Genomic DNA, 24,757 nt, shown 5'->3' on the forward strand with positions numbered 1-24,757 from the left:
ATTAAGGTCATCTTGGCTGTTTTTCGTATGCTACGTTAAGTTTTGAGGAATAGTTCTTGCTGGGCCGCTCAAGTAGAACTGACAGTAGGGACAGCATCAGGGACAGATGCCACATATCAAAACTGACCTCCATCAGATGACCTACTAAAAGAGTGAATAAACATCTGAAAAGTATGTTGGGAAAACAAATTATTAAAGTTATCCGCTTGGTTCAAGAATAAATGTTACCATTTAATATGTTAATATGTCAACTACCTGTCATATGCAACACACACACACACGCATATATATATATATATATATATATATATATATATATACATATACATACACATACACACAGACACATACACTGGGTATGGAAAGTATTCAGACCCCCTTAAATTTTTCACTCTTTGTTAGATCTGGCCAGATCTGTGCCTTGCCACAGTTCTGTCTCTGAGCTCTTCAGACAGTTCCTTTGACCTCATGATTCTCTTTGCTCTGACATGCACTGTGAGCTGTAAGGTCTTATATAGACAGGTGTGTGGCTTTCGGCCACAGCTGGACTCAAATGAAGGTGTGGAACCATCTCAAGGATGATCAGAAGAAATGGACAGCACTTGAGTTAAATATATGAGTGTCACAGCAAAGGGTCTGAATACCTAGGACCATGTGATATTTCAGTTTTTCTTTTTTAATAAATCTACAAAAATGTCAACAATTCTGTGTTTCTCTGTCAATATGGGGTACTGTGTACATTCATGAGAAAAAAAGGAACTTAAATGATTTTAGCAAATGGCTACAATATAACAAAGAGTGCAACATTTTAGGGGGTCTGAATACTTTACATACCCACTGTATATATACACACACACACACACACATACATACACTCTATAAAATCTATAAAAATATAATTTATTTCTCAAAAAGTTGACCAGGTTATAATATACAATCACGATATAATCTGATATTTAAAAAGTTTTGATTTTATATGTTTTAGTTTTAGTTTAAAATAAAGGGTCAAACGATAGTGGATTTTACCAATAGCTAGGTTGGACCATAATGGCCAGTACCAATTAATCAATCGATAGCTTTTAAAAACGATACCAAATGAAAACTAAAATAGTGCTTAACTGTTTTTTAAAAAACAGTACGGAACCATATTTTTTAAATTAATAAAAATATAATTATTATATTAATCATCAAAGTTAGCTTATAGTTTCCCAGTAAATGAACAATGTGACAGATGAGTTTGAAGTTTGGGATTTAAAAAAAAAAACAGACCAAACAGAAAAAGAAAGCGCAGTGTATAATTCAATAAATGAAGCATACTTTATTAAAACCATAGAAAAACGTTTTGCTGAATAAATGCACAATACACAGGTTTACAGCCTATGTTGAAGTCATTATGTACATTAACACGAGGTGTCAATGATTTCTGCTTCTAGAGGCCGCTCTCACACTGTATATTGACAGCACAGCCTTTTCAGCAGCTCAATTAATGGACAAAACCTGAAAAACTATTGCCATGGATTTTTTTTTATAGTTCTAGCACTCAACTATCGGTGCCGATTAATCGGCAAAACCGATATGTGACCCTGGACCACAAAACCAGTCATAATTAGCACGGGTATACTGCTGATATATATATTATTTTGCACCCTCAGATTCCAGATTTTTGAATAGCAGTATCTCCGCCAAATATTGCCCAATGCTAACAAACCATATATCAATGGAAAGCTCATTTATTCAACTTTCATATGATTTATTAATCTCAATTTTGATAAATTGACCCTTGTTACTGGTTTTGTGGTCCAGGGTCACATATATCAGTTGACCTCTAATTTAAAAGAACTGATTTTATGTAAACCTGTTATTATAATGATGTAAAAATTACACATTGTTATTTGTTCAGACTACACTGGTCACACAGTTTTTGATTCACTAGAAAGAACTGGTTCATGAGAGTCATTTGTTTATGAATCAAACTACACTGTTTTTACCCCACATATGCCATTAAAATTCAATTTGGACCCAGGGAAAATTACGTATTATGCCGTGGACTGGTAGATTCAGCAACAGTAACAGATGTGCTGCTGCTGAGTATAAAAAGGTTTTTGTAATTTTAAAAATTGATACTGAGATTGCAATTAATCATAGAAGCAACCATAACTGGCTTGATATGCCCGCTCATAGCTTACGAGCAATTATTTTATGATTTTCTGATAAACGACAGGAAAATACATCTAATTCGGGCGTTGCTACACCGACATGATATGCCATAGCCTTTACACTAGTAAGCTAATGCTATCACATGTGTAAGTGTCCATACGCTACATCCAGAGGAATCCAAGCCCCCTGGGTCATTCACCAGCAAGATGAAAGAAACTCAATATATTGCCAAAGAGAAGGCCAAAGAATGAGGAAGGAATAAAGAGAGAGGGGAAAAAACCCCAGATCTAACCTAGTTTATGACAACAATCCACCTTTGAAACTCATTAAAGGCCTTTCTGGTGAGGCCTGACGCACATTATCAGCACAGATTAATCAAGGGAGACGGGAGATGAACTCTCATTTTTTAAGAGGCAGCAACAGAGGGCTTTTTTGTCTTCAGATGAAAATCAATTAGTGGAGGTAAGGCCACGAGGAAAAAGCGGCATCACTCATCGCCGGCCCAAGTGGCAGAGTCTGTGATTTGTCTTCCGAGCTCGGCTGCTTAAGGGGGGCTGGTACCGCTGTCTCCCTGAAAATTAATTTCATATCTATATTCCGAATATCCACCCCCATTCACTCGTGTGCGCCATCTCTTGGCCTTGTTTTTGAGTACCCCATACACAAATGAGCTCTGATCAGCCTTGGGATGCTGAAGTGGTGTGAATCAACCAGAGGAGGAAGTAAATCTATTGAATCCTAATTGAATTTCAGTATCTTATGAGTTGTTTTTCTTGTTGAAATGCGTGTTGTTAACGTGTAAGAACTGAATCTGTGGAGAACTACTTACTTGTTAGATGCCTTGTCCACAACCAGGCACTGCACTGAGTGTCGCAGACAATAAATTCCTCCAAATACGGCACACATTCTGCAGGGAGACAAAAAAAGTAACACCTTACATACACTTGCATTTATTTATATGACATCCAGTCTGTATGGACCCGCTAAACAGCTGTAATTGCAGCTGATGGCATGACATTAAAAGGGCTGATCACACCTTGTCCACACGAAAAGGACCAAATCCAATTCATTTGACAAGGCAAAAATGTCACCAAGATCTTAAAATGTGTTAACTTCCCAAGTAAAGCTTTTTGTCATGTAGTCTCGCGATCTTGTCATGATAAACTATAGCAGCATAATTAATCTATAAACAAGGACAAAGTTATTCAAATATTCTTAAGCTTGGAGACAATGTCAGTCCAAGAGACGATGAATGGAGAGACCAAACAGACAGTGAGAAGCTGTGACATAATAGCTGACTTTGTGTGATTGCACATAGTTGAATTATTAATATTAAGAATAACACAACAGTAAAAGTAACTATTGGTGACTAATATATTGCCTTTTTTGGAGTTTTACAAAGGTGATAAGAAATTAGAGGCTGCAAGTTATTGACAGTTCAGATGATTACACCTAGTAAAAATTAGTTTGAATTATAACGAATGATTGAATGGAATTTAATTAAAATTATTGATCGATTTATTTTTCATGATTGATTTATTAAGCAATCATATTTTTATATAGTTTTTTTTATAAAGATTATCTTATGCTCACAAAGGTACATTTATTTAATCAAAAATACATTAAAATTTTTTGAAATATTACAATTATTTTATTTTTAATTTAGAATTTAATTTTAAAATGGATGGCAAAGCTAAAATTTTCAGCATCATTACTTCAGTCTTCAGTGTCAAGATCCTTCAGAAATCATTATAATATGCTGATTTGTCTAATTATAATTTATCATGCTATTATTACCATTTATTAGTATTAGCAACACTGGAACAGATAACAGGAACTAATTATATTTTAAAAAATATTCTGAAAAATATATATCTTTGAAATAATATTTTACAAAATTACTGTTTTTACCATATTCGGAGTAAATAAATACAGCCTTGGTGAGCACACATATTAAGCACAAAACAAATAACCCTCATCAACATATTCTTTCATTAACAGGGCATAAATATACGCCACAATAAATCCTGTCTGTACAAGCCTTCCACCTTGTATGTCACAGGCAAGAAGGCCAAAGGTTAGGTATTAGGTCACATAAACATGTCTAAAGACACAGATGGTGAGATTTTCTGTTCACTCCAAGCTTAAGAAACAGGGGAGAGGGAAAACTTCTGGACTTGTCTATCCTGTTTAATATAGAGACATGGCATCTTAATAAAGTGCAAAGATAAAAAAAAAAAAGGGACTAAATCTGCCAGCAATCATCTGAGCCCATCTCCTGTCCTCCACAGAACCCCATAGAGGCAGCAGGGAAGCCCTTTGATGTCATTAACCCTAACTGACAGACGTTTAAGCTGATATTACTCTAATTAACTGCTCGCTGTCGGCCGCAATGATGCAGTCGGGCAGAGTGCATGGGCACTGCCTTTCCCTCTCCAGGCCCCAGCACTCGCCCTGGCGACATCACTCGCCATCACGGCTAAATTAACAGTTGTGAAAATCCAGTACACCCACAAGCCCCTGCTCTTTATAGCTTCTAAATGGCATTTCAGTTCCTATCAAGACGGGAATCAGGGGACGTGATTTTTTAATACGGTAACAAAACAATGGAGGCCATTAATAGCCCAACGCCATGACAGCGCGCTCACCGATGATTTATGAGTTTGTGTATAATTTGATTATGCTATTAATTCCACTGATTACAGCTGCAGCGAGTGTGGAGAAGGTCACATCCAAAATAAATCTTCGACAACTCCCTCTTTCTCGTCACCTAACACCCTGCCCCCCCTTCACCCCACCGACATCCCCACAAAACAACTGCCTCCAACTAGTTATTTCTGTAATTAAAAAGTAATGTAACAAGAAGCACAAACAAGCTTCGGGCTCTAATGGCAACATCACGGCAGAGCTTCAAATAAATTGAACAGAGCCTTGTAAGGATGGCAGCTTTTTTCATGCCGCAGGAAACGCAATGGGATGATATCCTAGCGTTTTCAGAGATAACAGGTTGAGATAGCTGAAGGCTGCAATCCATAACGAATTTCACTTTGTGAGTTAAGATGCTCTACTTTGTGTTACAGATATTGATCTACGTATAAAAAGGATATTGAGGTAAATTGGAAAAACGGACATTCTTAAAGCTACTTGGTACTATAAGCTTCAATTCGTGTGGAAATATTAAACAAATGAATATTAATTTAGTATTAAACTACTGTTCAAATGTTCACTACTGTTCAAAAATCTAAAAGATTTTAAGAATATTATAAGTAGTCTCTTATGCTCACCAATTATTTGGTTAAAAATACAGCAAAAACAGTAAGATTGTAGTTTTAGTGTCACACAATCCTTCAGAAATCAAATCTAAAATGCTGATTTGACCCACAAGATACAATCAGTGCTTAATATTTTTGTGGAAACTGTGATTAATTTTTTCCAGGAATCTTTGAGGAATTGAAAGTTCAAAAGAACAGAATTTATTTGAAACTGAATTTTTTTTGTAAGAATGTAAAGGCTTTTACTTTCACTTTTTGATCACTGAATAAAAGAAGTCATATCTTTAAAAAATCGAGATGTAGTATAACTAAGCATAGAACAAATAAATAAGATTAATATACAGATATCTTTAAAAGACAGCACTCTTAAAAATTAAGTTGCTCAAAAGGTTCTTCATAGATATACCATGGAGGAACCATTTTTGGTTCCACAAAGAACCATTCAGTCAATGTTTTTTTACCTTTTTATAATCTGATGAGTCTTTCTTCAACACAAAGAAACTTTAGTTAAACTGTACTTTTATTATTGATGAATTTAACCCTATTTTATGCACAAATGCGCACACACAAACTCACTCCTTCAGGTTGATTAGACTGTAAATAAGCAAAAAAAGCATTCCTAATAATAAAGCAAAATTAAATTCCAAGTCTTTCAGGACTTTTTTTTTTCAATGACTAAAATCAGAGATCTCACTTATCAAACAATATCGTTATTATCTTTGAAATTCTAATACATAAACAAAACAAATTGGTACAAATAAAGTGCAAAGCATGCATTAACTGTGGCAACTTTAGCACTTGAAAGAATACTATGGCAAAGTTATTGCTTATTTTAGTAATATTACCTCATTCAAACTAATTTCATATATACTGCCTTTCAAAAATTGAAGAACTTCTCAAGCACTCATAAATATGGGTTTTTATGAGTTTTCCAGGATTAAATTGCAAAAAGCAAAATTGAAGTACTTCAAGCACCTTGTATGAACCCTGTACTATGTCTAAATCTTAAAATAGGCAGAAACAATTAGATAATTCTATGTTTTCAAACTGTGTGTTGTGTATGAGTGTATGGGAAAAATTGATCTCAAAATTGTAGTAAAGGATCTGGTTCAGATATGAAGAATATGCTGGAAAACCAAAGCATGTGCAGGACCTGGAGAATTTTTCTAAAGAGCAGTGGGCTGTTTAACTGCTCAAGACAAACAACTTGCAAAACTCATCAAAAAATAAAAAATAAATAAATAATTGTGGATCATCCTAGTAATGGCAACTGCACAGCACTGAGAATGTTTAATGGGATGTGTTGGATTAAAACATAAATGATTATAACCCTTCGTGTGTTGATAGCTTAAGCACACCCTGTTTGCCTATACTAATAATAAATTAATAAATATTAAACAAAAATAAATTGATATATAAAGTTTCAAAAAATAAAATAAATTAATAATTAAAAGGGCATTTTGACTATTTATGCTTGTTTGATGAGAACCCAAAAATTACAGCTCACCCTCTTTAAACAAAAGAGCAAAACATTCTGCACAATTTCCCAGCAGATAGTCAATAATGGGCCGGAATTGAAGCCATTAATCTAAAAAATCTTGAATGCATCCCTTGTGACCTGTTAGATCTCAGTCTATTAAACAAAAGGAGGAAAAGCTTGACTCACTTGATTAAAGCAACACAACAACAACAAAAAACCTGATGCCACTTTTGGACATGCTGCTCCTACTCAAAAGCCAAACCAGGTTCGGAGGAGAAAAAAACAGGGCGCCCATGGGAGGCCCCCGAAAAAAAGAGAAGGTTTTATTAGCGTTCTGTGTGCGTTGACAATAAATCCCCTTACCTTGCAGGAGATGCTAAACAAACAAAATTACCGCACGCAGCAAAGACCACTTACCTGTCAGGTTCATTGCCTGCAAATTCGCTTGTAATCTAGGGTGCTGGAAGCTGAGTGGGGGGCTAATGGTTGGCCAATAATTAAAAGAAAACAAAGCGCCATGCTGGCTGGCAGGCCTTTCTGTGCGAAAATTAAATCCTGTTTGGATCTGAATAAATTAAATGTTTATTGCTCCCCGAGAACACACGGTAAAGGGGGAGGAAAACGAATGACAGAGAGGAAACGCGACATATGAGGGAATGCTGCAAAGACAATCATCGGCTCTAATTAATGCATTTCCCCATCCTCTCAATCTGTTTCTGTTTGACTGTTGTCTGATTGGAGTGCCGTGATCGCAGGTGCAAATCATAACCTGTCATGGCCAAATGTGTTTACCGGGCTGAATGGATCACGCCGGCTCCAAAAACCATCCCGGTGACCGAGACGGGGGAACCGGAACGGAGTGCAGAAGACGAAAGATGGCAGTCAAAGTGCCAAAGGTTATTTAGAAATTAAAAAGTCTCTGCTGTCAAAACTTGAGGGATAATGCGGGGGAAGACGGTAAAGCATTTCATCACTATATTAGCAGAGCTGCTCGCTGATCTGTGAATAACTGAGAGAGTGCGCATTATTGAGCTTGCACCTCCATCTATCCATCTATCACCTGCAAGCAGGTATCAGTGTGATGAATGAACCCGCCTCCCTCGCTTGCTCGCTCCTTCTGACTTTTGTCTCTCAATCCCTTGCATTTGTCCCTACTGAGGTACGTCTCTTTCCTCTCTTTGATCTCTTTTTTCCTTCTGTCACATCTCTCTGTAGTGCTTTAAGTCTTTTAATTCTCTAGTAGACTCACCTATCTGCTCTGGTATTCTGTACCTGTGTAACTCACATTGGCAAATGGCACAGGTGGTATAAAATATAAGGGGTCATAGGATGGCAATTTTCCCACAAGTTGATATGATTCTTTAGAGTCTTAATGAAAAGTCTGTAACAAAGTTTGGTTAAACTTTCTCAATGGTCATGTAAAAACACCTTAACAGTTTAAAACAGCTCTTTTCAAAGCACGCAGTTTTGTAGCATTTCACTTTAAATGTTAATGAGCTCTGAGGACCCCGCCCCTCCCTTCCGTTTACTTTAGCCGCATTCACCGTGAAAATGGCTAATTAACACATAATTAGGAAAGGCGATTTGCGAAGATTCATATATATATATATATATATATATATATATATATATATATATATATATATATATTAAAAAAAAAAGTTCACCCACTTCTTCTGTAGGTCAAACTGGGTCATGAATGATTCGTGCAAACATTATGTAAATCAGGTGCGCATTCTCTTCAAAAACAAAAGTAATCCACTGCGTCTTGTCTACATCTGCTGTGTCAGTGAAACAACGGTGGGCTTATGACAGCCCACTCAGGGCGGGTCTAAGGTAAACCATCATTCCAGTCTGTGCTGAAACATTACGGTCAATCAAACTATCGTGGGAGGGGCTCAAATTGAGATCGGCTCAAATTGAGAAAGGGGTAAAGATTTAAGCAGATAAAAAAAAAAAAATAAATAAAAAATTCACAGGTTGAATTTTTATCACTTTAGGGTGGTTGTATACACACACTGCCAACATACATTTCATGTAGCATCATATGACCCCTTTCAAATATATTAAACATATTGATACATTTTTTTTGGCATAAAATAAAAATATAAAAATCTATTTTCTAAATAGATCCTGTTTGACTGACTGACTTTGTAGAACACATATTGAGATATTTTGATTAATTCCAAGCTGCTCTTTTCCATTTGTCTTTGATGCGTCATGGTAATCTTGTTAAAGCACGTCAACGACTGACACAGAAGAGAAAGAATTGTCCTTCCTGTCTTTCTTTACTTTCCTCGATTTAATTAAATGCCATAGAGCTTATTTTGTGACCAAGATACCAAAAATAAAAAGCAATATGTATCTGCATCACATTTATAAGGTGTGTTTTAACTGTGGACATGCAGTTTAACAATGACAATAGTGAAGTGACATACAGCCAAGTATGTTGACCCATACTCAGAATTCGTGCTTTGCATTTTACCTGGCATCCGAGGAGCAGTTGGGGGTTCAGTGCCTTGCTCAATGGCACCTCAGTCGCGGTGCTGGCCCGAGACTCAAACCCACAACCTTAGGGTTAGGAATGAACTCTTCTTCCTTTTTTATTTGGGATGCATTTTACAACATCCATATTGTAAACCGTCACTGAAGATTTAAAGAGGGGGTGAAATGCTATTTTATGCATACTGAGTTTTTTACACTGTTAAAGAGTTGGATTCCCATGCTAAACATGGACAAAGTTTCAAAAATTAAGTTGTACGTTTGGTTTGTCACAAGTTTCGGAATTTTTTTTTTTTCCGAGTATGGCTCTGTGTGACGTTAGATGGAGCGGAATTTCCTTATATGGGTCCTGAGGGCACTTCTCCCGGAAGAGCGCGCACTCCCGTAGAGCAGAGACAATCACTGATCAGAGCGAGAGACCGAAATGTCACAAAAGAAGTGTATTTTTGGTTGCCAGGGCAAGACAACCCTGCACAGATTACCAAAAAAAAAAAAAAACAGCATTAAGGGACCAGTGGATGGAGTTTATTTTTACAGAGCATCAACGGAGTTGTGCAAGTGTTTGTGTTTGTTCCCTGCATTTCGATGATGCTTGTTTTACAAACAAGGTCCAGTTTGACGCCGGATTTGCACATCGTTTATTTCTTAAGGATGATGCAATCCCAACGGAAAAGGGTCACAATCGTGTGTTGGAACCGCAGGCGGTGAGTAAAACTGCTTCAAATATCTCTGTGTTGTTAACTTAGCTATCAGCGCGTAAGCACATCAAGTAAACAACATGCGATGTTGTCATCAAACTGCACTTTCCAAAAAAAAAAAAAAAAAGACGACATAAAGTGGAACTTAGTCATTTTCCAAAACCGCTAAGCAAATATATACAGTTTTAACACATACCACATAGAGACGTCGTTGCTGATGCTGCTCTTGTTAAATTTCAGCCTCTGGATCTGATTCTGGATCATAAATATACGGCTGAATCTGACTGTTGGCCATGGTTTGTTTTGGATGATTTTTTTTTCCTCACAGCTTCCAGCTCTCAACGCAAAAGCTTACTCGCGCTCGTGATTCTTTAGCTCCGCCCACACGTCACGCCTCCAGCAGCTCGTGTTTTCCGGGAAAAATCGGTACAGACTACCTTTCTCTTATAAATATAATAAAACTAAAGACTTTTTGGAGTTATGAAGGATGCAGTACTACTCTATAGGTGCTCAAGATTAACAGGATATTGAGTGAAAACGAGCATTCCCCCCCCCCCCCTTAATATAAATACTGCACAATTTCAAAATGAAGTCATGGAGAAAAATAAAGTCAGCAGTGACAACTGTTTCTTGCGTTTCCCTCCACAAATGATGGACAGCTTGCAGGTGGGTTCATGCCTCAGTGCGCTAGTGTGCTTATCTGAATGTCAGCAAGGGTGATTAGTGGAAAACTACGGAAATCAAAAATGCTAATGCCTCTGCCTCACAGACGAGGAGGCACATTAAAATTTGCAGGTCTCTCAGATGAGACATGTCAAGCTTAAATTGGGAGGTGGAGGGTTAAGTTGCCTTTATGTGGAATTATGATATAATCGTATCACAGAACATGATTACATAAGAGCAAAAACAAGCGCAAATTAAAATGAAATATTGATGTCTATCTGACGCATTTACATTGAAAGCAACATTTGGCAATTGCTCTGATATTATTGGCCTGATCTATTTTAGCACATCAGCTATACAAGCTTATTGACATATTGTGTACGTAAAAATAACTTTTTCTAAGAGCAAAGCTCACAGCAGAGCTTGGAGTCATATGTGCATTTTAGATAAACACTCCATTGCTCTGCTTGTCTTTGGGGAGATGCTCTCTGTAACTTGGCCTGATGCCAGCTCATGGTTTCTGTGATGATGATTCCTCTCAGCGGTTCACGGCTGAAGACTGCTTGTCTCTAAGTGCCACCGTTTCACAGCACTGCTCCCAGCAGATTCAATGTGCTAAGAGCAAACACTAACGGTCCTGCAGAGCTCTGACCCTCCTCCTAACGGCCTGCTTCTCCCTTCTCCCTCAGAGCTGGGAGGATGTGAGCTAAAAGTGACTTGTAAAAAACCTAGAGTTGAATCTTATTAGCAATTTTTGACTCTCAGACTTAAACAGCCATGTTTTGTTGTTGTGCCATTAACTCTCTAACCAAAAGCTTTAATAATAATAATAAGAAAGTCACTGCCAGGATTTTTTTATTATTTTCACAGAACTTTCATGGCCCCCAGAATATTTAGCTGTATGATATCTGAACATGCAATATGTTAAAAGAAATAACGTCTCAGTTACATATTGTAACCATCATTCCCTGAAAGAGGGAACGGAGACGTCACGTCGATGACCAACGAATTGGGAATCTCACTAAAGAGACCAATCTACTTTGAGTAAACAAGCCAATCCACATTGGCATGCGATGACTGCATCCAGCTGCTGCTGATCGCAGCATGAGTATAAATAGGCAGCAGATGCAACGCATACTCGGGTTTTCGCTGAGGAGCCGAGCCGGTGATGTGGCCGTTCAGTGATCTGAATAATAAACCACTATATTTCTGCCGCTCCGAAAGTGAAACCTGCTGACAGAGAACGAATTTGCTTTTTCAATAAGCCCATTTGCTATTTTGGACACATATTTTTTAATGTGAACCAGCAGATCGACAAAAGGCTAATGCATTATAAAAATCTAAACAATTAACCCTCTGGAGTCGATCCCCATGTACACGTGCTATGAGGCATTTTCTCCTGATAACCCCTAAAATAACTTAAATTACACTTTCAGTGTTGATCGTACAGATAGGAGCATTAGATCAATTGAATCTGTAAAGGGTCTACTTTTATTTGTATCCAGACATAAAAACAACAAAACTTTGTGCATTTATAAAATAAAGATAAACAAGGTGTGCTGTTTGCAGCCTTGGTCTATGGTGATCTTCATTTAGAAACGCGCCATTAAAATGAACTGTAACTCTGTGAATACTCAACGAAGAGACATGAGAGATATATCTATAGAAAGCTTGACATGTCCACTTTTAAACTAAACTACCAAAAACAAATATTCTGTGATTAAGTAGTCCAGATGAAAACAACGTGAGGTCCGTTTTTCACATCTCCCTTCATTCTCTTCTAATGTGACCACGCCCACGCGCTGAATGTGCTATTCAGAATATAATGTTTCACTTGAAGCTCGCAGCTTGTAAACGCCCATATAGAAAACAAAGCAGGGAGACTGTTCCTCAAGTTTTTTTTTTTTTTGATTTTACTGTTTGCTTAGCTGTGAGAGAAATAAGACTTAATTCACTCCAAGAAGATGGGTTGAGGATTACCTCAGAAAAAAAATTTATGAAGCGCATTATTCAGCAGAGATTACATGTGTATTACATGAGATAAACAGGAGTAAGTCTTTTTTTTATTTATGTATATACTTAACGTGTAAACATTTTACTAGTTAGACTTTTGCCAAATGATAATTCCTGACTAAATGTATAATCAAGTGAAATATTATGAAGTTTCAATAACAATATATACTATACCATTCAAAAGCTTGATGTAAATAATAAAAATGTAACAAATAAATGTAAATGTAACAAATGTAACAAACAGTGCTGTTCTTTCAATTTATCCCCAAAAATCCTGAAAAAAAATATTCTCAGCTCTTTTCAACATTAATAATAAGAATGCTAATAACAATAATAATAACAATAAATGTATTTTTTTTGTAGAAAGTCAGATTGTTAAAAGGATTTCTGAAGGATTGTGTGACTGGAGTAATGATGCAAAAAATTCAGCTTTGAAAGTCAGCTTTGATTGTTCCTAATAAACTGTTTATCTGCACTCGCAAGTGAATATTTAATTATTTTGTGGGATAAATAAATATATTCTAAATAAACTACAAACTTAAAATTATAGAGATTTATTTTGTCCTTAAATTTTTTCTTGTAACTCTTCCCTCTCAGTCACATATCTGACTAAACGGCTCATTATGCATCTTATTATGTCTTTGTCTTCTCAGGTGTAAATCACAATATAATCCTGATAGTTCATGCCCTCTCGCCTAGACCCTTTCTACACAAAAAGTATCATAGAACATTTTAATCAATATATTGTTTTCTTTGAGTAAGTAAACAAGATGATTTTCACATAATTTAGGAAGAAAAATTCTAAGCTACAAGGCTCCAGTTATCAAAAGTCCCGGGAAACAATGTTCTGTATGTGTTTTATTGCCTTATTCAAGTGATTTACATTTTTTAGTTTTTCACTAACCATGCATAAACATTGTTTCTCAAAAAGACAATCATACATGCTGCTCTCATATTATAATAGTCAAATTTGTGCTGATTACAGTGATATTACACTTTAGCCATTTAGATGTTTATAAGCAACTGAAAAAAGCACAAATGTCAGGCCATGACAAAACTTCTTCAGTCTCCCAAACCGCTTTAGACCTCAGAGGGTTAAGACACTAAAATATTTTTGTTATTTAAAATAATTATTAATAATTATTGTTTAAATTGATACAATAATTTATATATGTTTTTTAAAGGCTGAAATGTGAAGTGCAGATCTTAGAAAGGGTTAAAAAAAAATCCTGCAGGTACCAGGTTATTTTATGGTATCATTTGGAAAAAATTTTTTTTGATAAGCCCCTTTCAACTGTCCTCTTAAGTTGTTTTGAGAATGTTCTGTAGGCCGCTTATAAAATAAAGGACCTCTGTATATTTTATTTGTAGGGGTAATATTTCTGTCCACTGACAACAAAGTTTTCCTTCTGAATTAGCATAACTGCATACGTTTTAAAATCATTCAAATCTAATTATATTAGTTATACTTTAATTTCATCCAGTAAAAAAGGAAATTGAGTAAGACGCTGTAAAAGGTGTATGGACGTGGATTAGGGCTGCACGAAGTGTCGTTTAAGCATCGATATCGCGATGTACGAATCCACGATAGTCACAACGCAGGATGTGCGATGTAGGCTGTCATAGTGGATCCATTAACCCTCTTTCACACCGCAAGCGATAGCGGTGCGCGAGCAGCGCGTCCGTGCTACTACATCGTCACTGCAGCAGCAGACTCTCGCGAGTATTCACACTTGAAGCGTATAAGTACAGCATCACAGCAGCGGCTGCAAAGAAAATTCTTTCAACATTTGTTTTTATAACAATACACCATACCTTCACCCAAAACGATTAATTAAAAGGTTTAAATGGGTAAATACATATTTGTTATACTTAATTTTCTGTTCTGGCATAATTGTTAAAACACTAGACATTGGTATTGTTGTTAAAACTCTTGACATGCTTATTCTGTGCATTTTGAGCACGTTTTGTGTTAAATCACATTTATTTTGTCCATCAAAAGTGTGCTTTCACTTTAATTGAGCATGAGCAGCACAGCAAAAATAGAACGGACGCCGAAACCCCCGCTGCACTGCTGTTCACGCGACGTTCCTGCTTGACGCTCACGCGCTGCTCGTGGTCCCGGTGTGAATGCACCCATTGATTAACATGGACGGCGAAAAAAATCTGCGCTGCTCGCGCACCGCTAGCGCTTACTGTGGAAGAGGGGTTATTCATTAACTGTATGGGCCAGCTGCTCCCCGACCCTTGACGAATGTGATTCGCGGGAGAGAGCATGAGAGAGAGAGCACGTGCAAGAAAGAGAGAGAGAGAGCACGCGTGAGAGAGAGAGCGTGTGAGAGAGAGAGAGAGAGAGAGAGAGAGAGGGAGAGAGAGAGAGAGAGAGAGAGACGGCCGCACGCTCACCATCTTCAAACAACACGAGCGCTGTCTTCCTCCCTCTCCCTTGCGCATATAAATCAATTGGCACGATGGTGTCGATGTTTAAATAATTTAAAATGAGAATGTAAGTGTGCTCACCCCATTTTTGTTTATAAGAAAAAATTTTGATTAGATTTCATATCGCAATATATGTCGCACAAAAAAAAAACATCGCAATCTTTTTTCAAAAAAAAAAATATTGAATCATTTTTTTCCAATATCGTTCAGCCCTAACGTGGATTACTAATCTGGCCACTTGGTATGAAGGAAAAAAATGAAAAAATCAAAGTTTCCCATCCCTGCAGTAAATGCTTCCTCAGAGGAATCTGCCAAGGAGGGCATGTCAGGAAGAACATCAGTTGTGGTAACCAGGTCCGAGTGGGCCAATAAGGCACCACAAGCAGGACCTGCTCCTCGTCCTCCCTGATCTTGCACAGTGTCTGGAGAGTTGCGACAGGAGCATAGACCACCTTGTCGGTTGATGTGCGCAACAGCTGCAGTGTTATCTGTGCGGAATAGTACGTGTTTGCCTTGTAAGTGCTATTTGAGATGGATCAAGGCGAAGCGTACTGCCTACAACTCTAGGCAATTGATATGCCAGTGCAGTTGGGGGCCCGTCCAAACCCCCAAGACTGAAAGCTCATCAAACATGGCCCCCTAGCCGGTGGTGGAGGCATCCATGTGATCCACAGCATGCCTAGAGACCTGTTCTAGGGGCACTCCTGCCTGGAGAAACGCATGGTCAGACCACAGGGTGAAGGTTTGTGAGTGCCATGTTGCCACACCCACTTCAGGACTCGGTCATGAAGCCAGTGTGGAAGTGGTTTCATATGAAGTAGCCCCTGTCCTGCTCTCTAACATATTCAGTCAGTTCAACACTGAATGAGCACATTCTTGAGTGAGGTATGCTGTCTGTTCGACTGAATCCAACTAAGCACAGAGAAAAGAGATCCTGTGCATCAAGAAGAGTTTGCTCTTTTCCCAGGTGACCCGAAGGCCCAACTGGTCGAGGTGTGATAACACCAAGTCCCTGTGTTCACACAACTGATCCTGAGACTGAGCTAGTATGAGCCATTCATTGAGGTAGTTAAGAACGCAAAAGCCCTCTCTCAGGGGAACGAGTGCTGCCTCTGCAATTTTGTGAAGACACGGGGTGACAGAGACAGCCCGAAGGGCAGGACCTTGTACTGGTATGCTCGTCCCTCAAACGTGGACTGCAGGAATGTCTTGTGTTGCAGAGGATAGCATGCATCCTTCAAGTCAATCGTTGCAAATCAATCTTGGGGAAGGATGCACCCAAAGATGTGCTTCTGCATGAGCATCTTGAACGGAAGCTTGTGAAGGGCTTGTTTCAAGACGCCCAGATCCAAGATTGTGGATCAAAAAAGAGAAAATTACATGAAAATGAAATTAAAAGAGAAAAGATTACTTCCAGATCGGAGTAGATCACTTCCATCAACACCCCAAATAGCATCCTATACCAGTTCCTGGGTTGACATTTAATTTCATGTAACATTAAGCAGTTTTGATTTATATATATATATACACTTTATGTTTATGATTTGATATATATGTTTAATGTTGGATTATCATGTTATTTTACATATGCATTTGCTTAAATATTTGCTCTATTCTGTAACAGTATTACGGAAAGTTTACCTGCAAAAGCATTGTGGGATTTCTCCCAGGCCATACAGAGGGAACAGAAAGGGAGTGTTTCCGTAGCGCCCCAAGCATCGCAGGAAGTGCTGCGTGGCCTTTAGTCCTTCCTCCGTAAGGGTCTGCTGCGTCACCATAGCAATCGAGTGTAGGATGAAGTCTTGCAGGTTCTCAGTGAGCTTCTTGTTCTTCAGGAAGTCTCTGAATGGTTTCTCGATATAGTCTACAATAAGGACAATTTAAAATGTTTAGAGTGCAAAAGTATAATGTGACCTCCCACTGTCACTAATGAATGAAAGGCTCTTTCATTGCATTATTATTGCATGTTGAAAAACATTGTAATAACATAAAAACTGCAATTTACCTCGTGTCAGTGCTTTGAGGCTATACAAGACAACATGAAACGGCAATCAAATCAATGCGCAATATCCACCTTATTTTGCAATGAGGAAGTAAGCTATTTTCTCAGAGTGTGTGAAACTTCTGATTTAATTTTTGGATTAGGTAAATAACTAGAAGAATTACAAAGTGTAGTAAGTTGTAAAATTACTTGTGCTACAAAGCAATGAATTCATGATTACAATTATAAAAAAATAAAAAAAATATGATAAGCAATACCAGATTGGAATATCAATGGAAAATAACTGGAAGAGGATGATACTAGAGGCCTCACACTTTCAAGTTACAAATGTCCACACATGTTCTAATACTTAAAATACCACTGACACAGATTGGATCACTCATCACAGCCTATTTGCTTGAATTATGTTTTCTTCGTTTAAAAAAATAAAATATATATATATATATATATATCAAAGGGGATTTTCAATTTTGTTTTTCCATAGATTTCTAATTCACTTTTCTGAGACTGTATATTATCTATAACCTATAATTATTCATTTAATGGGGCTTGATTTAATGCACTGCCATCTGACTGGAGCGTGGATGTTATTATTGGTTAATATTATTATATAATATAATTATTTGAAATGTTTTTTCTTTAAAGCTGAAGTCTGTAGGTTTTGCCTCTGTCGCCATCTCTGTTTAAAAACCTCCAATTGCAGCTGTTTGCGGAATTATCTTCCTTGCATGGGTTGTGCGGCGGCACGGCTACAGCCCGGATGAATCTAATGTTTTAAGGAGAATGTGTGGCAGTCACACATGTTGTAATTCGCAATCACAGATTGTAGCCTACATCTTGGAATATATGACCCAAATAAGATTTTTTACCAGATATTGTCTCCTGAACAAGTAACAACTCTGCCAAGTTTGTTCTGACCAACTAAGAAAAAAAGCATTACAATAAATTGCACTACCAATGGTGATTTATTATCATATCACATCAAACGGTGCAAATTATTATTATTGTTATACTTTATTCTCAAATTAAAGGGTTCATCGGAAAACCCATTTTTTACAGGGTGATATGATTCTTTAGGATCTTAAAGGGGTGGTTTACTTTTTTTTCCTAAGGTTAATTGTGTGTATGGGGGCAGTCTAAAATGTGTTAATGCTTTGTTTTTAGAAAAACACATTATCATATAATTAACTTTATTCCACACCACTCTGTCCCTTCTCTATGAAGCCCCTCCCTCAGAAATAGGCGATGGGCTCTGATTGGTTAGCTAGCCTAGTATGTGCTGTGATTGGCTAAACCACCTCTAGTGCTCTTCTAAACATCCCGCCCCTCACCTCAGTGGCATTTGCTCCGTTTGTATTGTAAACAATGCTGTCGTTAATATCGCTTATCAGTTTGAGCCTGATTGAGAAGCAGAAGATATTATTGAAGAGGATCGTGGAGAACTAAGCCTTTAATGGTAGGCCTATGTTTTTTGGTTTGCTGTTGTCTCATACTTTTAGAAATGCTGTTATTTGAGTTCTACAGATGGTGGCGCCAGGAGCAGATTTGGTAGCGCTGAGGGTGGTGTGTGAGGGTATTCAAAATAAAGCTAATTTAATTATAAAATTACTATTGTTTTGCATTAGTAAGTGCAGTTACTAATAATATTTCATGTTCATTTCTTGTTTATTTTTCTTTTGTTTACACAGATTTGACAGTAAAGCACCAAGCTTTAGTTAAGATGCATACAAAATGTACTTTTGTAACAGTAAAAAGGTGCGAAATCAACGTTTTATATACAGAAGAATTATATATTCCACTCTTATTAAATGTACCATTATTCTTTTAGCATATGGAACCGACCAACTGTGATTTAGTAGCAAATTGAAGAAAAGTTCGTGACTTTTCTTAGTGCATACACACAAAAAAAATTTACAATTAAAAGAAAAAAAAATCTGGTTTCTTGATTTGATATTTTATGTGGACAAAACCCTGGGCTGGGACAAGTTTTGTTTGTGTTGCGGTCTAAGCTGATAAACAGTCTGTGCTGCACAGCTGAAGCATAGTGCAGTTTAGTTTCGCTTTCATTTCTTTTCATGTTTCTCAAATGCAATACGGTGGTCATGCCAGTGTGACCGCTCAAAAAATTATTCATACCAGCAGGAAAAATGATCACAGTCTGCAACCCTGCACTGGGTGGATTTTTATTATTATAGGGTAGTTGTGTACACACACTTCCAACACACATTTCAGTTCAAACTACTTGTAAAAGTGAATGTAGCATCCAACAACCCCTTTAACCTCTATTAGAATGAGCCTTTGTTTAACCATTCTATCGGATTATTAGAGAGACTTCTATTCGTATAAGACAGAGTCCCACCTCAAACACATCTGCCAAGCAGAAAAACGTATCAGACGATGCAGATATTTGAAAAAGCCAAATATATATTGATATTGGCAATAAATCGGCTGACCACTAGTACACTGTATAAATTAAATTGAGATTTTTATCACAGATGATTTGTTGTTTGATGATCATTAATGACAGCAGCAGTATTTATAGGCCGCTGTCCATTTAAGATTGATGTACAGATCCGATATGATGATACACATCACAACTGATTTCTTTCTCAGATTTTTTATTCACTTGAAACATAACTGACAGCGTTTACCTAAATGATTGTTGAGATCATAATTTTATGTGTATGTGTCTGTTCAGAGGATTCAGTTCAGTTTTTTTGCTAGCCATCTGACACGCATGTGTGTGGCTGTGCATGTAGAGAACAGTGCGCAAGTAACAAATAAAGTTCTCTTTCGCTTTTTCTCTCTATAATTGTTTTACATTTTCTTGCATTTATAAATACAAACAAATGATAAACTCATACTCCATTATGGTTACATTTTGCAATTAATCCGTGGATTACAAGCATGCCAAACTGTGGGGCTTAGTTCTTACCGATCATGGATCAACTAAGATCAGTTTAACCACTACAGACATGACGTAATGATGCGGCAGAATTCCCGAATTTCCTGCAAAAACCTAACCGTACCAATCAAATTAGAAAACATTATTATAAGCGAACTGCTGTGAATTGGGCTACAGTAAGGCAATAGTAACACTGACTGGTTATGAACTTGCTCAAATATTGATTTTGGCTCATTTTTAAATAAAAGAAGTTATATACTACAGCTTTAAATAGCATGCACTGCTTATTGGTTGTGCATAATAAGACAAAAAAAAACATTAGTTAAGAAAGTAAAAAAAAAAAAATTTACATTCTGATTTCATGTCGACTTTAAGAACTAAAATCTCTAGTTCACAGAGATGTCTTATCTGAACTGAAATCTACAGTAAATGTCTGTGATAGATCTCTGATGTTTCATGTGAATCAGAAAGCTGCAGGGAAACAAACACAAGAGGTCATACCCTTGTACTCCTCTGGGTGCTGCTCAAAGTCCAGACAGAAGGTAAGAAACTTCATCAGCATGCGTTTCTCCACCACAGTCAGCTGCTTACTGGCAAACACATCTGCCCGTGAACAAGGGACCTTCAGGGGAGGAAGAAACAGGACAGAGCAGGTTAAAGTAGTGACATGTATGTGTATATATGCATCAGTGCATTCACAAATACACATATCACACACACTCACTTCAGAGGAGGATGTACAACTGTGAGAAAAACGGCTTACCTTTAGCCCTGAATTACTCACACAGATGGATTTTGCATTACAATGCTGCATTTAATATTTTTAGTGAAATGAGAAACACCTTTTGCGTCAATGCTCTTATCAGGTAGGAAAGGATAAATCAAGCAGCAAATCAATTTAATCATTTTATCTTAGCTGAACTGCTCTAATAATTTGAATCAGGTTGCTTCATATTAGACCTAAAACATAATGCAGTCATGAGGAAGAGATGAAATACAATAAAATAAAATAAAATAAAGAATTAGTGCAACCCTACATAGAACAAGCAGTTTGGAAAAATGGTTTCATTATTTTATTTATTTAATGGCTAAAATATCAGGTTTTTTTTGTTAAATATCATTTTTCCTTTCGATCATTTTTGCATTTATTTGATACTGTTAATAGGATTTATTGAAAAAGATCAGCTCCAATACCTGTTCCACTTTTCCATTTCTGCAGGTGAGGATACGTCCGATGTTCTTGAACTCTGCGTAACGGCTCACATTAGATTTGATGAGCAGATCCACCAGTGCACCACGTGAATACATCAACTTTGAAGAGGGTCAAAGAGAAGACTATAAATTGCATTTCATTGCCCTCTAAGTTCATTTAAAGTTAGATGCCAGACTGTGATCACTACGTGATGGTGTTTTAATTGTCTAAAGGTAGGGATGCCATGGTGAGGGAATTTTCCTACTGATTAATAAACTTGTGACAACACCAATATTATCAATTACACCACACATTTACATGATCAGATATTTTTCCCTTCCTTCAAGCAAAACGAATGCTTGAAAATTGTGGATTTATTATTATTATTAAACTGACAACAATAAAACAGTACATGGTAAACCCTATTTCTCACAATAATCAATTGGTTTGAGTAAGGCAAACCTACATTTTTATATTAAATATACTTGTTCAAGTATTTATAACTTTATTTTTCTTCATTAAACTGACTTATTTCAAGTTCTCTGAAGTGTTTTGAATTTGAACAGTTTACTTTACAGAAACTCTAATTTAGAGTGTTACATATATTAAAACAAAGTGTTACAAATATATAAATATACTGTGCAAGATTAATGTTAAGTGAGTGATTTAGTAGTTTGATGTTTTGCTATGCTAGTTTCAAGATTATTTTGGTCTATATTGTATTACTCATTTAGCAATTGTTATGCTAATCAAATAATTGTGTTATCAATAAGCATGATAGCATTTACTGTATTAACAAGTTATAGCTACTTAAGTTTCCCCTGCTAAAATTAATCTCTAATTAAATTGAGATTACATGATCATTTTGAGTGTTTTAAAATTTCAGTAATTATTTTCAGTTGATTTTTATTAAATAAAGCAGTTCTTGGTTTCCTATTATTTTCTTTTTATTATCTAATATTTTGAGTATCAAATTTGTTTAAACAATACAAACCTTGGAGACAAGGTCTATGTTGAATCTGCGTCCCTCTTTTACCAACTTTTGATATGTTATCTTCTTTTCCACCTCTACAGGTGGATCTGCAGGGCTGCTGATTGGCTGCTGTCACGGGAGGAGCACAAGACAGACACAGTGGGCGTGGCGTCAGGCCTCGGAGAGGCTTTTATTAACAGAAATCATAAAACAAAGGGAATAAAAGTGGCCAAAGGGGGGAAAGTGTCCAAAATAACAGGGAATCTGGTGTCCTCGTCGTGCTGCAGGGCTTGTGTAGGTTGGGCAGTGTTCATTGAGGAAGGGTCCAGGCAAGGGGCGGAGTCCGGCGGCCGCACGCGCTCCCCCTCCTAGGTCCGGGGCGCGAGGGGCGGCGGCTTCTCCTAGCGGCCGCGTCTCTCTCGTTGGCCGCGGCGCTGGTAGGGGATGGACGGCCCGGCATCCTGGCCCGTCGGCCGTGTATACGGGTGCGGTTCCCATCCGGATCGCGGGTCCGGCAGCTCACGTCTTGGTGGCGCGGGAGTCCCTCAACGCACCCTTCCTGGACCCACGAGGACACCAGTGTGCATGCACAGGGAAGAGACCGGTCTCCTGAGGAGAGGCGCGTTGGGCTTTTAACCAGCGGCGGTAATGAGGCTCCACTTCCTTCAGGTGTGCCCCATCACACGCCGCCAGCCCTGACTCGTCCAGCGCCCCTCCTCTCACACCCACTCCAGTCGGGAGCCTGGTGAAGGGCGGCGATTTAGGACGGGGTGCCTGTGACAATCAGGGAGGAGGCAGCTGACTCGTCACATTCCCCCTCCCAAGCGACATCCCCGTCATCAGGGCGCCGCCCACACGGGAGTGCTACCATCCTCAACCAGGCTCCAAACGGTCGGAGTGGGCGGGGATTCCTCTCCGGGCGGTCCTCCCTCTCGCAGCGCACCAGAACAGGGACAGAGAAACCGGGTTTTAGTGACAGCCTCAACCAACCACAGGGTAAAATGACAATGGAAAAGTCACTTACCCCTTGTGTGGCTGGGAGGCTGTCCCCAGTTTTCCTCCGTCCCAGTCTGGGTTCTCACGAACGTTTGCAAGCGAGAGGGAGTGACGTCACCAGACGTTTCCCAACTGCGCTGTCTAGGCTCCGCCTGCCCGCATTCTCCACCAGTGTCACGGGAGGAGCACAAGACAGACACAGTGGGCGTGGCGTCAGGCCTCGGAGAGGCTTTTATTAACAGAAATCATAAAACAAAGGGAATAAAAGTGGCCAAAGGGGGGAAAGTGTCCAAAATAACAGGGAATCTGGTGTCCTCGTCGTGCTGCAGGGCTTGTGTAGGTTGGGCAGTGTTCATTGAGGAAGGGTCCAGGCAAGGGGCGGAGTCCGGCGGCCGCACGCGCTCCCCCTCCTAGGTCCGGGGCGCGAGGGGCGGCGGCTTCTCCTAGCGGCCGCGTCTCTCTCGTTGGCCGCGGCGCTGGTAGGGGATGGACGGCCCGGCATCCTGGCCCGTCGGCCGTGTATACGGGTGCGGTTCCCATCCGGATCGCGGGTCCGGCAGCTCACGTCTTGGTGGCGCGGGAGTCCCTCAACGCACCCTTCCTGGACCCACGAGGACACCAGTGTGCATGCACAGGGAAGAGACCGGTCTCCTGAGGAGAGGCGCGTTGGGCTTTTAACCAGCGGCGGTAATGAGGCTCCACTTCCTTCAGGTGTGCCCCATCACACGCCGCCAGCCCTGACTCGTCCAGCGCCCCTCCTCTCACACCCACTCCAGTCGGGAGCCTGGTGAAGGGCGGCGATTTAGGACGGGGTGCCTGTGACAATCAGGGAGGAGGCAGCTGACTCGTCACATTGCGAATCTTTCTCTTCCTGTGATTGGCTGGGCTCTGAAATATCAGATGTATGCTGCTCCTCCTTAGGCTCAGAGAATTTGTGCTCCTCGTTCTGCGTCGTAGCATCGGCTGCTGTAGCGTCGTCACCTGTAACTGTAGAGTCCCCGGCGGTCTCTTCTGACACAGTCTCAGCATTCATGGGCTGACAGCTTGTTAAAAGGCCCTTCGCTTCCTCTTCTTTCTCTTCTTCCTCACTATAAAGGACAAATAATAAATACCTTTTGACCAGTGCTTAATTTGTAAAACGCGAGGTCCGGAACAAAACGGGGTAACGGACCCGGCATGTGATTATAGAAAGGAAAGGTAACGGAGCATTCGCGCATTTGACGCCCTTCAATGTTGTGTGACAGATCACTTTAGTTTAAGCAGCACGTGACCGATCATGTCTTCCTCTTTATTTACAGCACCAAATATGCATAAATAAACATGTAAGGTATGTCGAAAGAAAATGCAGAAAAAAAAAGACAATAAAAAAATTATGTCACATAATGTTACATTTACCTCAGTAAAGAAATTCAGTGTCCTTAGCTGGATTTGCTAAATTAATGCACTAGATTACATTCATAATAAC

The 24,757-nt window shown here is 38.7% G+C and overlaps 1 protein-coding gene across 1 annotated transcript in view; it reads right to left on the reverse strand.

Moving 5' to 3' along the window:
- LOC113038168 (rab proteins geranylgeranyltransferase component A 2-like) overlaps positions 1-24,757 on the reverse strand; it is a 56,812-nt gene that overhangs the window by 17,810 nt on the left and 14,245 nt on the right. Inside the window, exons 5-10 of the mRNA XM_026195401.1 lie at positions 24,150-24,380; positions 22,318-22,426; positions 21,326-21,442; positions 20,633-20,753; positions 16,866-17,088; positions 2,987-3,064 (exon numbers count right to left, since the gene is read on the reverse strand). Of these exons, the coding sequence (XP_026051186.1) occupies positions 2,987-3,064; positions 16,866-17,088; positions 20,633-20,753; positions 21,326-21,442; positions 22,318-22,426; positions 24,150-24,380 (879 nt within the window). The remainder of the gene's footprint in view (positions 1-2,986; positions 3,065-16,865; positions 17,089-20,632; positions 20,754-21,325; positions 21,443-22,317; positions 22,427-24,149; positions 24,381-24,757) is intronic.

This window comes from Carassius auratus, chromosome 21 (assembly GCF_003368295.1).
Source record: "Carassius auratus strain Wakin chromosome 21, ASM336829v1, whole genome shotgun sequence".
In the NCBI taxonomy this organism is placed as follows: domain Eukaryota; kingdom Metazoa; phylum Chordata; class Actinopteri; order Cypriniformes; family Cyprinidae; genus Carassius; species Carassius auratus.